The following is a 14,253-nucleotide window of genomic DNA, read 5'->3' as shown; positions in this document are numbered from 1 at the left end:
TAGTAGGCCTAAAATTAAACCAACCAGCTGTGTTTCGGTTTCAGCACATGTGAACGTGACGCAGGTGTGAGCTGCACTGTCTTTCAACTCTTTCTCCACAGCCCACTGTGCTCTCTATTAGAATCTTGCTCTTTTACTATTTCTGGAAGCAGAATTCTCGTTATTATGAAACAAAGAAGATAGTAGATAAACAGATGAAAAATGGCATGAGCCCCAGTAAATGCTGCTGCATAGACAGTATGGAGAGAGATGCAGTGGAAAACTGTTTCCTCTATTCTGCTGAAGCTGCTTAGGAACCTAACATTGTTTGTACCTGTTACCAAATTATTCATAAATGGAAAATATATAAACAGCTGCAGAACCAGAACTCCTTTCTATTCCACTCTGCTTAAATAGCTTTGGTGACATTAGCACTAGCTTTTTTTTTTTTTTTAAATGTATTCTCACTCTCTCTTTCTCTCTTGCTCTCTGTGGACAAGTAGATCTTCCATTCCCTTGAGTGCAGGAGGCCAGCCTCACTGGAAGAATGGAATAGGTTTTCAGTCAAGGATTTAACTACAGCTGCATGGGATTAAAGTAATTGAGATCTCAATTCCCTTTCATTGTTTTGGTTTTGTTTTTATTTTTTGTTTTGTTTATGGGGGACATTTTGTTTTATTTTTCTGGGGACTTTTAAGCTTCTTCTGTAGGCTCTTGTGCAAAGGCTGTAGAGCACTGACTGCATTCATAAATTATTTTAACTACTGTTGTTGAGACTGAAAGTTTAGCTGCACCCTTACCCATCTCACAGTCATAGGAGTACTTCAGTGCCTGTTTCTGTTATCTTCCCTGAACACATGCACAAAAATATCTATTGATTCCGGCTTTCTCTGGGATTCATTTTAACTTGAATAATTTAGAAACTGTCCTCTGAAATTCAGGAGACTGAAGTGAACTAGCCTTCATCTCAGCTTGTTTGTCACCTTAGCACACTGACCATGGTAGTTGCCAGTCAGATTCCTGCTACTGCAGCTGCTTTAAAGAGAAGGGAATTGGATCACGAAGCCTCAGGTGGGTTCCTTCCCATGGGGACAAGTGAGCTGTTTTGAGAGGAGCTTTTTGAGAGTTTCCTGGCTGGGCCAGGACTCAATAGAGCTGCAGAATACTCAGACAGGTTCTGTAAGAGTCTTAGGGAGGGCAGATGTTTTTCTGAAAATTGTTGCCCTTCAGGAAGATGTCAAGGAGGTATAAGCACCCTTCTGCAGGGTTATTGGCTATGGAGGGGGCTGGTTTCTGTATAAGTTTTATTTCTCTGGTCTAGTTACTTGAAGAGTCTTCTGCTTAAAAAGGTGAGTGTTCATATTTATATTCTGGTCAAATTTGGCCTTTTTGTTTTTAGAGTTTTAAAGAGGCTTTTGGTCTTCTTAGGGAAAATTTGTTCTAGAAAGAATTCTATATGAAGCTACCGTATAGCACAGCTGAAGTAGGGTATAAAAACAAAAGAAAGCAGCTTATATTTAATTTAAAGGAAAATAAGGATCAAAATAAGTTGTTTGGGTTTTTTATTTCCATTAACATAAAAAGTTTTTATTGCTCTAAAAGCTAAGGTTTATACACAAAGCAAAACTCTTAACCCTACCACCTCAGTGAATAATTAGGATCTAAGAGGAGCTGAAGTTAAAGCAAATTGTGCTTTTATACTCCTTGCAAGTTCAGGAGCGGCTCTAGCTGAGATGGGTCATGCTGTCTTCATGCTGGAGAGGCAGCTGTGTTTCTCTGCTTGTATGTTTAGTCCTTTCCATCTCTTTGGCTTTGGCCTAACTGATATTGCAGAAACTAAGAAAACTGGAGTTCCAGCTGTTTGAACTTCTCAGAGCTTGTTCCCTTCTTGAGTTATATTCCTCACTGTTCTTATTTCCACTGTTGTGTGACCACTTTTATGGTATTACTTTTTTTGTGCACAGGACCCAATTTAGGTTGAGTGGGGCTTTCACAAAATCTGGTAACTACAGAAAACAATCCTACTAAACGGCCCAAGTTTTTTTCAACTCTTAGTATTAAGAGCTGTAGTAGTACTCATTTTCCACTGAGCTGTAAAGTTCATTCTGGGTAAGGTGAAGAAGTCAAATGGTCCATTCTTCCCATTATGAATTTGACAGGTTGTGTCTTAAACATCTCTTACTCTCCCCTGTGGTAGGAATGATGGGTTTTTCTCTAAAGTTGTGTGAAACCACAGATGGGGACACTGTTTTGGTCGTGAAGTGGTATAAGTCACTAAGCTCAGCTTTCTTCTGAATTCTGTTTTTGGCTTGAGAGAAATTTTCCACCCTGAGCAGTCCCTGAAGCACCCAGCAGTGAGTCAGTTTGGGCAGGATTTGAAGATGGATTCCTAGCCAGCTGCAGGTGATTAGAATGCAGCTGCTGGTGAAAGCATCCAGTGCTTTTGTGTGTTTTTTCTTTAGCTCTTGATACAGATCACCCGTTCTGTGTCTCTTTCTTTGACAGTATTATGGGTAAGTATACCTGTAGACTAAGCCTCTTCAAACTGAGGCTCTCTCTTTCTCTCATATGTATCTGGTAGAATTTTCAATAGTATAAAACCAAGTTAGGAGTAGTAGTCCACAAAAAACCGAAGTTTCAAGGGCTGTACCTTCACAACGTTGGCATGCTGCCAGCCTGTTGTAAACATTTTTTACCATACCTTGTGAGAGCCAGCTGTAAAGGTTTTCTGGAAAAAACTCAGTGTTTTTTAAAGTAAATATTTTAAGCTTATGTTGAACTTGGGATTTCCTCTTCAGAACTAGCCTTCAGGAGGTAAGTGCATTGGTCTGGAAGTGGGGACAGATAAAGAACAAAAATAGAGAATTATTTTAAAACCACAGTCTTGTCTGATCATGTGGCAACAAGGTTAGAGTTCTTCACAATATCTCCTTCATTTCCTCTGCTAATTATAGCTGTAATAATCTAATAATTGTAAGGTTCACCTGATAGAATTACATTTCCTTTTGGACAGTTGCATAATTACCAAGCAAACATTTTTCATACATTAATTTGTTTTTTTCTTTTTGTTTTCTTTGAGTTTGGTTTCCTTTTTATCTTTTCCCCATCTTGCACATTAACTTGACAAATACTATCACTGACAGAACTGGAAAACATTCCAGAGCATTTCTCATGGTGTTAGCTTTCTCATGGATTCCTACAGTTCGTCTTTGCTTTCAGACCCACACAAACACAAAGTTTTCATATGATGAAATTTGACAGATTATGCCAGGGACCACTGACAGTCATTAAACTTAATATATGGCACTTTCAAATCATACAATTTTTAAAAAAAATACACCAGCAATCTGCAAAGCATTTTGAAACTGCATGCTGTTCTATGCCATTTCCAATTTCAATTTCTCAGATGTCTATTTTATCACAGATTATATTTGGGTTTTGGGATTTGTTATTTAATAATGAGTAACAGCAAGCTTAACAAGTGCATTTGTAGACTGTACAAATTAAATCAGGGAAATTTCACTTCCCAGAAACTCCTTAGTCTTTCAGTATGATCTTGATGAAAGACATTATTGTGCTTTGGTGCTCTGTGTGTTGCAACATATGCTATTATGGTTGCTATCAGTATCACAATGAAATTATTTAAACAATTTCCTAAAGTCAAGAAAATGCAGATGTATAAAAACTGCCCAAATTGAGAACCAGTTCCTCTGTTGGAAAAAAAAAGAAGTTGTCACTATTGCATAAATTAATTTCTTGTTTATTATTACATTGCAATTCATTAATGTTCTGGTCTTCCATTGAGGTAGCTTGTGTAGAAAAGCACATGAAAATAATGCAAATATTTATAAGAAAAAAACAGTAATGAAATTGAAGTTTAGCACATTTATTATTTCATGTTTTTCTGTTTTTATAAACGTTGCAAACGTGGGGCAAGGGAAGTTTTAAGGAGAAAAACCAGAAATTTCAACACACTGCTTTTTAGACTGCTATTTTAAACTAAATTTTCGGGATTGCTTTTTGTTTTTCCTCATGTACTATATCTGTGCTGCAAGCAGTGTTTGACTCCCTTTACAATATCAATGTTTGTATGTATTGTGAACATCCTGAGTATCTTGACAAAAAACTCTGCACAAACTTAGAATAAAAGTGTCTTTTAATTGTAATAATGCAACAAAACAGTTATGTTAATATTTCCAGGAGACAAGAAAAACATAGGGATAGTCTCAACTGATTACCCTTACAATGAGATTTCTGTAGCAGTTTCCACAGATTGGAGGACTGGCCATTTTAGTGTTTTACAGTCCTTTCAACAAATGACTGCCTTCCAACAGTGTATATGAGTATTAATTATTACAGGGTTGTAATATTAATATTTGACAATGACAATATTAATATTCATAATAATGTTGTTATGAATAATAATTATTACAGGGTTGTAATATGAAAATTTGAAAAGTCATTAATGAAAAGCGATGTAGCAAATATACTTTTGATTGAAATAAACCCTCTTAATTCAGACTTTTAAATGTATTTGTATCTTTAACTTGCAGAATATATGGAAACAGGAAATGCAAGTATTTCAGAGGAATGTCCACTGGAATGTGCAGAACATCAGTCCTGCGTTTTGTCCCCAGAAGTTCCTCCGTCTCCAAAGGCTAAAAGTAAATACATGTACTCTGTGAATGCAAAAGCTGTACTGAATTTCTCTTTAATATTAACATTTATACAAACTTACAAAGTGGAAAAAAAATTAAGAAAATAATTGATGTCAAGTATGGGTTTTTTTCCTACCATGAATCCCCTATCTTGACTACATACACTGTAATCCATGTCATATAGAAAAGCAAGGAACTGTATTCTCAGAAATGACAAGCCACTAATGGATTACAAGGTACTGCATTGTTTGATCTGAAATATTTTTCATTTATCTGACCTTATCCATTGCATAATCAAGTAAAACAAAAATACTAAATATGTTGTAATACTCTGCAGATATTGTTTGCATTTGGGTTAAAAATTGAATTTACTTTATCTTCCCCAATGCGTGCATCTAACAATTGTTTCACATTTGGAAGCCTCTTTCAAAGGTCACAAATGTACTCCTCTTCCATTTGTCTTCTAACACAGCTTTCATACACTGTAGTAGTCACTTGTGTGCATGTGCTTTCATTTTATGTTCTGATTCACCATTTCCACACCACAATGACTAAAACAGGATGTTTTCTGACTGTGGTGTCTTTCATGAAAGTCATCCTCCTGTAGAACCAAACCTGACTTCTGCCTTCAGTAATCATCCAAAATGAATGCAGTTGACTGCTGGCAAATAACTGAGTCTGTCCTTGGTTTTGTGAGTTGTGGTGTTATTTTGCTTAGTAGTGATTTTTTTAGTGTTTGTTGGGGTTTTTTGGTTGGGTTTTTTTGATCTTTTTTTTTAACACGTTCTTTGTGTGTGAGTTGTGGTGTTATTTTGCTTAGTAGTGATTTTTTTAGTGTTTGTTGGTTGGGTTTTTTTGATCTTTTTTTTAACATGTTGTTTTTTTCTTTAACATGTTCACTGGGAGAGTTTTTATTCATGAGAGAATGAAGCTTTCTGATGCATGTCAGGTTATGATCTTAATGGTAATAGTGAACAAATGTTGTAGTTCCAATAATATTTCCCATTGGGGTACTTAACACATATGTGGTGTGTGAAGATAAATAGTTCCTTTGAGATTACCAGGATTGTGAAGCCAACTGTGCAATAGAAATGTCTGTCCTGAAATTAAGGAGCAAATATTTTTAAAATATGTTTTCCTTTTTAACAATAAGGTCATGATCTCATATTCCTTATTTCCTCGTAGAAAGTATAAATAACGTAAAACATGCTAGGTGGCTTTTGTGTAATGTGATACTAAAGGAGATAAATCGTACTTGATCATGCTTCCCATCCATCTGTCTGCCATTCACTGACAATCTAATTTCAGATAATTTAAACCAACTTTGGAAGAGGGACAGCAGTATCAATTACTTTTCTGTGACTTTCATGAAAACAGGGAGATGAATAGAGGCAAAAGACCCTAATTAGTACCTGCCCAGAAAGAAATAGGCAAAACCTGTCTTTTATGTATTCTGGCTGCAATCAGCCAGTCAACTAGTGTACTCTACCCAGATCAGTCCAATTTTGTCACACAGAACTCGTTCTTGCCTAGTAAGAAAAGCTGCAGGCCATATGTGGGAGAATGTGGGACTGGGGACACAAACATAGTTCTGTAGGAAGCAGTAGTTCTGGTTCTTTATAAAAAAATCACTGTATCATGATTTTGGAATAGTTTTTGATATTTAGGTATTTTACTTCCAATTTTTAGTTATAATATTAATCTGGAATAATTTCAATTTTATAATTAAAAAGCAGAATATAAATAAACCCAGTTATAATTTTGCTTAATTTACAAGTTTTGCTCAAAGCTACCATGGACTAAAAGTAGCAAGAGTTTGGAAAGCAAAATTTCTGTTAAATTTTAAAAAGCAATTAAATGCTTTTAATTGACAACTTCTAGTCTTGTCTCTGAAAATTTTGATAATAACTGGCCATGGTTAGACTTTAAATATATTTTTTGAGTATTTGTGTTTACTTAGCATAGCAAACAGTAACTATGAAAAAAATGAAATAAACAGAGCTCTAGACCAAGCGGATAGAGTTTTATCAGTGGATTCTGTAGTTACGTGAGTGTACTTAAATCTGTTTTATGTATGCTGAGCTTAATATGCTCACTCTGTTTTTCCTTTTCAGCATTTTATTTCCAAAGATGGGGTAACATGGAAGCATCTATATTTTATCAAGTCTAAGCACTGCAGTTTCCACCAATATGACTGTCATAAACCTAGTTAACAAGTGGGGTTTCTTACTTGCTCCTGGAAACTCTTGGCCTTTTTCACTTTTCATTGCTGTTACTAAAGGTAGCTGTGTAACACACACACAGTGCATAATCAGAACCCAATGTGGTTGATCATAATGTCTTGCTTTTCAGTCTGTGGAGGCCTCGCTGCTGTCAGTGGATTGTTTGCAGAATGGTTAGCACTCAGTGTGATTCTAGTACTTATTTCTACTGCTGTTTCCAATAGTGGTCCTCAGTGTAGACATAGAAAGCCTATTGTCTTACTGTTCTGGTAGAGTTCTTTAGTTAAGAAATCTGATAAATTAAGGAGAAAATATGAAACACAATGCAGAATGCACTAAATGTGAGTTTCTGATAGACTGCTGTATAGGAAGGCATGTTTTAAGTGTGTTTGGGTTTGCCCAGTATATTCTTCCACCATTCCATGTAATCCCAGGAGAGTGAGCAAGAATTATTCATAAAGCATAGCTGCTTTGATGAGGAAGATATGCATTCTTAGTCACTTACAGTTTACAGAGCTTATGTAGTGCATTAATTAATTACGGCAGCAAACCTGAACCTGATGCGGAGCATGGGATATTGATCTTGTATGCGTGTATAAACTTTCCTTTCCTGGATTAATTTGACATTCTTGGATACTTACTATTTATATAGATTTTAAGGATTAGAAAACGTAGAAAGGGTAAGTATATATTCATCCTAATTAAATGCAAGGTATAGGGCAATGCAGAAGCATGTAGATTGCCTCAAGCAAATTCCTAGCCTGGAACAAGATGCTATTATTTTTGAGCAGAGAATGGTGCATGAAGATCATTGTTTAGAGGATAAGGTATGGAAAATAACAGATAATAAAGTTTAAAGAATGTGCATTCCTTTTTAGGCATAAATTACCCTGATATTCTAATTACTGACTAATGGTGTGTCTGTTTTTAAAGGTGAAGCTGTGACTGGAGAATTATCAAAGCTCTTAGATGAAATCAAATTGTGCCAAGAAAAGGAATACTCTTTTGAAGATCTGTCTCATACACTATCAGACCATTATCTGGAAAATTTTAGTAAAGTATCAGAGGAAGATCTTATGACCAGTGGAAGCCAAACCAAGCTTAATGTAGTAAGTAAGATGGGATACAAGGACAATGTATTCAGTTACATCTGATTTATTTATAGCACATTCAAGAAAGAAATAATAAAAGTGAGAATAGTACAAGATTAACATTCTAATAAAAATATAATATGTGCTTCTTACAGATTTAGAATGTAATGTTCACTTCATTTCTCAAAGGTATTGCTTACCACACCTCAGACTGGATTTTTATGTCACCACTAATACATTCAGGTTACTTGTTTTGAGCATGGTGAGGGCAAGGAAAGGGTTTTTTTTGTAAATCAGTGGAGATCAGTATGTTCAATACTCTGCTGAATACTAAATGTTAACAGAATCTGATCAGATATGCCCCCCAAAAAAACAGCTAAACATCCTCAGTTATTTTTCTTCTACATTGTATTACTATATAGCTTTCATGGTAGCCTAATGGTATAGAAGATTGTCTCTAATACAGATAATTGTGGTTGTGATACTTCAGTGATTTCCAACTACAGCTGAAGATAACTTCATTGCTACTAATATTAAGGATAAAGTACTCTAGGATTCATTTTTTCTTTGCTTTAACAAGGCTTTGCTGCCTTTTTTTTTTTTTGTAATTGAATTCCTCAGTAGGTTTCCTGGTTTCAGGTGGTTTAGGCTTCAACTTAAACCATGACACTAAATAAATGTGATTGCTCAGGAAATAAAGCAGAGGACAAAGAAAAACTGCTAAGTTCTAAATTTTGGTTAACATTTTTTGTAAGTTAAGAAAAAATATGCTCACTTATGTGAGGAAAACCATGGCAAGTTAAAGACTTTCATGTTTTGGCAGATTTATTATGACATATATAGACAAAATGAGATTTACAAAGATCCATAGCTACCATGAAATGCAGTAGATATTTTTGTAAAGTCCTTCTAGATGTTTGAATGTTTAGATACATAACTCATATTGAACTCAATTTGAACAAGATACTAATCCCATTTAATCATTTTTAGACCCTTGTCTAGTGTCTCTCTGAATTTAGGTGCTAACTGCTATTTAAATCTTCGCAGCTGCTGTTTTGCAGAAAATGTATTCTATATAAATCTGTCTGCTCAGACCTAAATGAAGTACAATATGAATAGAAAGTATTCAGACACTAAATCTGTAATTTCCGTGACAGGGAAATATAAAGGTAAATTAGGCAATATATTTTTTTAGATATTTCATATATTTTATATTGAACTAGATGTGGAAACAAATCTTCAAAACTGGGGACTGTTTGAAACATTTTATGGTGCTTTCCTGCTGGGGTATCCAGCTTTTCTTTTAGAGAAAACTGTAGTCAGGATGATGGGTGTGCACTCCCAACATGAAGTTAGGATGGAGGGCAGAATATGTTTTCCCCTGCAGTAAACCCAGCTATACAGATCTGTATGGAGAGGGCTCTTTGCTGTGATGTGAGATTTTCCTGTTTGTTCTAAAGCATCCATTTCATTTTTTAATGTATTTTAGGATTATTCAATCTGTTCAGTTGCTACCTGGCTGCCTTGCATAAAAAAAAATGAAAGTCGCTTCCATTTTTGACACATCTTTTAATTTTGGCCAGGTGTTGCCTTCCCTTTGTGTTTCGGCTCCCTGGGTGATATGAAAATCCACATGCTCTATAAGGGGCCATGAAAGTGTAATTGGGAAGAAGCACTAAAGTGAAGAGATATGTTTAACTCTGAAAATGATTGCAAAGGTCAATGCTGCCAAACTGCTCCGGGGGCAGGACCAGCAAGTGTAGTCAAGGAAGATGTGTGACATTACAGTGATGATTGAAGAAACTTAAATGAATATTTATGTATAAGAACATGAAGATACAGAGAGAAAGTGAAGATGTATATAGATGTGGAGAGTCAGAAATAGATTCCTTGGATATGTATTAAAGAGAGATTCTGCTGCTTTTTCTGACTTAAGTTTTCCCCTCCGTGGGAAACTTCTGTAAGAATCCTAATAAGTTGAGTGGGTTCTTATTGGTTTGCATTTATTCATCTCATGTTTGCTTCTACTACACATGCCAAGACCCTTTGAAAGTATGGGCAGCACAGGGCACCCTATGGAGTCTGGCTGGAGCACAGACTCTTTCTGCCTGCTGGACTGAGTGCTGTCTTTCTTGGTTACCAGCTCCAACAGAGGGCTGGAACCACACCTGGTGTGCTTCCACAAAGGAACAGTTACTTCAGGTTCATATCAGCAGATTTTTCCTAACTTTCATTGCTGGCTGTGCTGACATCAGCTCTGAAGAGGGGTAGAAGTTAGCTCCCTGTTAATAATATGTTAGGTGGTGTCATTTCCTGAGCTAATGTTGATGACTGTTGAAAGCTTTTCAAGTTCATGTTCAGGTTCATATCAGCAGATTTTTCCTAACTTTCATTGCTGGCTGTGCTGACATCAGCTCTGAAGAGGGGTAGAAGTTAGCTCCCTGTTAATAATGTGTTTGGTGTCATTTCCTGAGCTAATGTCGATGACTGTTGAAAGCTTTTCAAGTTCATAGTTCAGCAATCTGAAAAGTTTCCAAATCCCAAGTCATGCCACTTTGTCACCCTTTAGGGAGATTCTGCAAAGGCACTGGCTGCTTGGAGACATCTGAATTTTTTGCATCATGCTATTGTTCAGAGAAATAGGGAGCCAAGACTGGGGAATTTCTGATTTGAATAGTAACTTGTGGATCATAAACTTAGGAAGCTGGAAAAAGGAGCATCAGGAGCCACCTCCTGAGGATAGCATAGGCTTGGGAAAGAGAAGGCATCAGGAAGCAGAGTGTATTTCAAAGCATTTTTTTTTAACAATTGCCTCTTTTCAGGAGGGACAAAACTGCTGTGACTAAATGAGGTTATAGTTGATTTTGGACTGCAGAAAGGAGTGTCTGTCTACCCAGAATGCACAGCCTGGAATTCTGTCCTGAATTTTAACTGCCAACCTCTATTGTTGGAACAGTGGGGCTCACAGTTTTTGTTTAGTGTAAGGGTAGTGTGAGTGCCTGTTTTTTAATACAATAACTTGACAGTAAAGGCTTCATCTGGAAAAGCGGTGCTCAGTTCTGTCCATGGCATAGGGGTGAGTTTCAACATTGGTTTTATAGTCTCCCAGATAAAGTATGGATCATCAGGCTGTGATCCCTTCTAGTATTGTTTCTGCATTGTACAGCCACTGGAAAAATACCAGTGCAATCTTGGATGTCTTGTTCACAGGCACATTCTCTCCCTTTTCTGGTCTTAGGCATCTTGCATGGTTTGTTACTCAATGATACAGCACTTGTAGAATTCTATATTTTATTTGGAAGAAGTGAGTTGGAAGTCTTTTAGGTCAAGAATGGAACTGAATCCATTCCTCCCTTTGCTGTGTTATTAGACATGTAGTCATCCAATAACATAACAAGTTGTTCTGGAATGTTTGTAGTAAGGAACTGCTTATTTTCATCAAATTTTGCATTGAACACAATACATGTTTTTATTACGTTATATGTTTCTATTGGCCAGGTGTGTGATTTGTGACAAGACATTAAAACCCCAGAGATTTATGTGCTTACAGTATTTTCATGTCAAATAGGAAGCAGAGTTTGCACATCTCTGAGGTTAGTTAAAAAAAAAAAAGAAAAAAGAAACTGATTGGTTTAGTTTTCCAAGTTCCAAATTACTAATCCCATGGAGGAGCTGACTAGGAAAATTGATGGTGAGGATTTTGGGGGCTGGAAGGCATAATGTCTGGGAGAGGGAGAGTATAATGGAGCAGTAAGTAGAAGTAAGGACAGTAACAGTAGACCCATAACGTAGACATGAACAGGAAGAGATCTGGAGATGAGTGAAAATGTCCCCAGAGGATGCTTCCCCTCCAAAAGTTGAAAGGGGAACTGTGACAGAAGAACAGATTGTCTTAGCTTCCTGAATGGGAGGGAATGATTAATGAAGAGGGAGGAAAAGACTGAATGCTGAACAGCAGAAAGTCAGATGAGAGTAAGTTAATGTTATCGTTCAATTTGAAGGGTACATTATTAAGGATAAACTAAAGGAAGTTAAAGCTGCACTGGAAATGTCATAATTTAAAGGTTTTCTTTTGCCACTCTGGCTGTGTTTGGTGTGCTGTTGTGCAAAATATTAATGCCACCTTTCTTAGTCTGCCTTTACCAGTCATTAAAACATGTCCATTACAACACAGCATGCAATGAGCCCCTATTCATTGCCTCCACAATATTAAAGGCCAGATTGAACACAGTTTTGCAATTCTACTTCAGGGAGAGCTCAAAAAGGCTTTCATACAGCTATGCATCATTTTAGTTGTAATTCCCAGTATTTCTTAATGATTTGTATGCTGGGTGGAGTTGATGGTCGATTCATAGATTTGTGCCTCCAGTTCCTGTCTTTGTTTTTCCCATTTTGGTCACTGTAACTTGAACTTTTTAGTTGACCTATGTATGCAATGGCATGGAAAGCCCTGACTGGTGCTGCCCAGGCAAGCTTTGGAAGCTTTATACTTGTCTATTGTTCAGTGCTGACATATTACAGTTTTTCTTTGTTCCCTAGATAAAAATCTTGCAAAAAAACTAGAATTTGATTGTTCAGTGAGTCAGAAAAGCAAAATGTGCTTCAAAACATATTTCAGAAGACATGAAGTGGGAAAAAATATCGTTAAGTCCTTGATTTTTATCACAGTTCATTTGAAAAGGTGTTCATCCTTTTCAAGATGAATTAAGTGTGATTGCAGTTTCAGGTTTGTTTTTTTAAGTATAATTTAAAAAAAATATTTATTTTCCAATAGATGGCAGTCTGGTTCAGTAATTTCAAGAACAAAAGCAACCATCTTATATAAGATTTTTCTAACGTTTTTCATGGCTGTGTTAAAATTGTGTGTTTTAACACAGTTGATAGTCCAAACAGCTTCAAAATGAACACCTTAAATTCCTCTAGCAGAAAAATGTATGGAACATCATGACATACATTTAAACTACAAACTAAAACATTGGGACTAAATTTAGAAGTGTATCATGGCAAAGAGGTTACACACCAAGCATGCATTCAAACGATCTGTGTGAGTTGAACAGCAAGCAAGACAATTTAAACAGGTATAATGTACAAAGCAGGGATGCAGAAAAATTAAGTGTGTCAGGAAAATGAACAGAAGACTGTCAAAGTGTGTATTGTGAGAATCCTGAGCTCCCACAAGAAAATTGCTTTAGATTCCTCTGTTTGTGGCATTCAAAGATCATTACCAGTTTCTTGTCAGGTGTGAGATTCCTGTGTATGTATTCGTGTCAGGACAAAGTATTTTAGTTGTATTATTAAACCCAGAAACACACCATCTGTATTGCAATGTATTTGCAAATTGTGTTCCTTAAAAAAACAATATCAGAAAATACAAATATGGGCTTTCTGTACATGTAAGAAATTCATATGGATTTCAAAGAATATTTGACTTTTTATCTGCTTTGGACAACCTGTGACTGCAAAACAAAAAGTAGGGATTAAGATCTTCTCCACTTGCCTCTGTGTGTATATATACACATTTGCTAGACGTACATGTTGGAAACAAATCTCAGACTTTTTTTCATAAACTTGATGTTTTATTTGAAAAATCTTTTTCTAAAATTCTCTTAAAAAGGCTTCATTTTTATTCAAAAGTTTATTTCTGTCCTTATTAAACTTGATGTTTTATTTGAAAAATATTTTTCTAAAATTCTCTTAAAAAGGCTTCATCTTAATCTGTATTCAAAAGTTTATTTCTGTCCTTATTTGAAAAGTGTTGTTTTCTTTTCATGTAGAACCCATAACTATTCCATATTTTTTGCAAATGCCTGAGATTTTTTTTTTAACAAAAACTAATTTTAAAATGTGCCACTTCAATAGAACTGAGGCACCAGATTGAAGTATATTCTTCAGAACAGTCTCTTTAATCTTGTGTAGTAGGTGGTTGCATGCAATGTTTGCTTTTACATTTATGCTGTTGTGTTCAGAAGCGTAATAAAAAAAAGTGTTATTGATTTTCAAGTGCAAATGCAAAAGACAATCTTACTGTCTTTGGATTTGTGACACAAAAAAAAGTGTTATTGATTTTCAAGTGCAAACGCAATATCTTACTGTCTTTGGATTTGTGACACAAGTTTAGATTAAAGAAAGAGTTCTTGAGAGACTTCTGTGTTCTTAAAAAGCAGAGTATGTGTTAAAGGATTTTGCTTGATTACATGGCATAAATACTGAGAAACTTAAGATGCCCCTGATTTTATTTTTTTTTTAAACTGAAGGTAGTAAAACCATGTAGTAAATGCACTACAGAGGGATTTCACAGAAGTG

General features: G+C 35.8%; 1 protein-coding gene across 6 annotated transcripts in view; it reads left to right on the top strand.

Moving 5' to 3' along the window:
• Positions 1-14,253, top strand: part of ANKS1B (ankyrin repeat and sterile alpha motif domain containing 1B) — a 411,921-nt gene that overhangs the window by 74,131 nt on the left and 323,537 nt on the right. For all 6 annotated transcript variants that reach the window (XM_039703948.1, XM_039703945.1, XM_039703947.1 and 3 more), the window contains 2 exons: positions 4,533-4,643; positions 7,793-7,968. In XM_039703948.1, coding sequence (XP_039559882.1) covers positions 4,533-4,643; positions 7,793-7,968 — 287 coding nt within the window. The remainder of the gene's footprint in view (positions 1-4,532; positions 4,644-7,792; positions 7,969-14,253) is intronic.

This window comes from Passer montanus, unplaced genomic scaffold (genome assembly GCF_014805655.1).
Source record: "Passer montanus isolate IOZ18808 unplaced genomic scaffold, ASM1480565v1 scaffold17, whole genome shotgun sequence".
In the NCBI taxonomy this organism is placed as follows: domain Eukaryota; kingdom Metazoa; phylum Chordata; class Aves; order Passeriformes; family Passeridae; genus Passer; species Passer montanus.
This window is presented reverse-complemented; position numbering and strand designations above follow the sequence as displayed.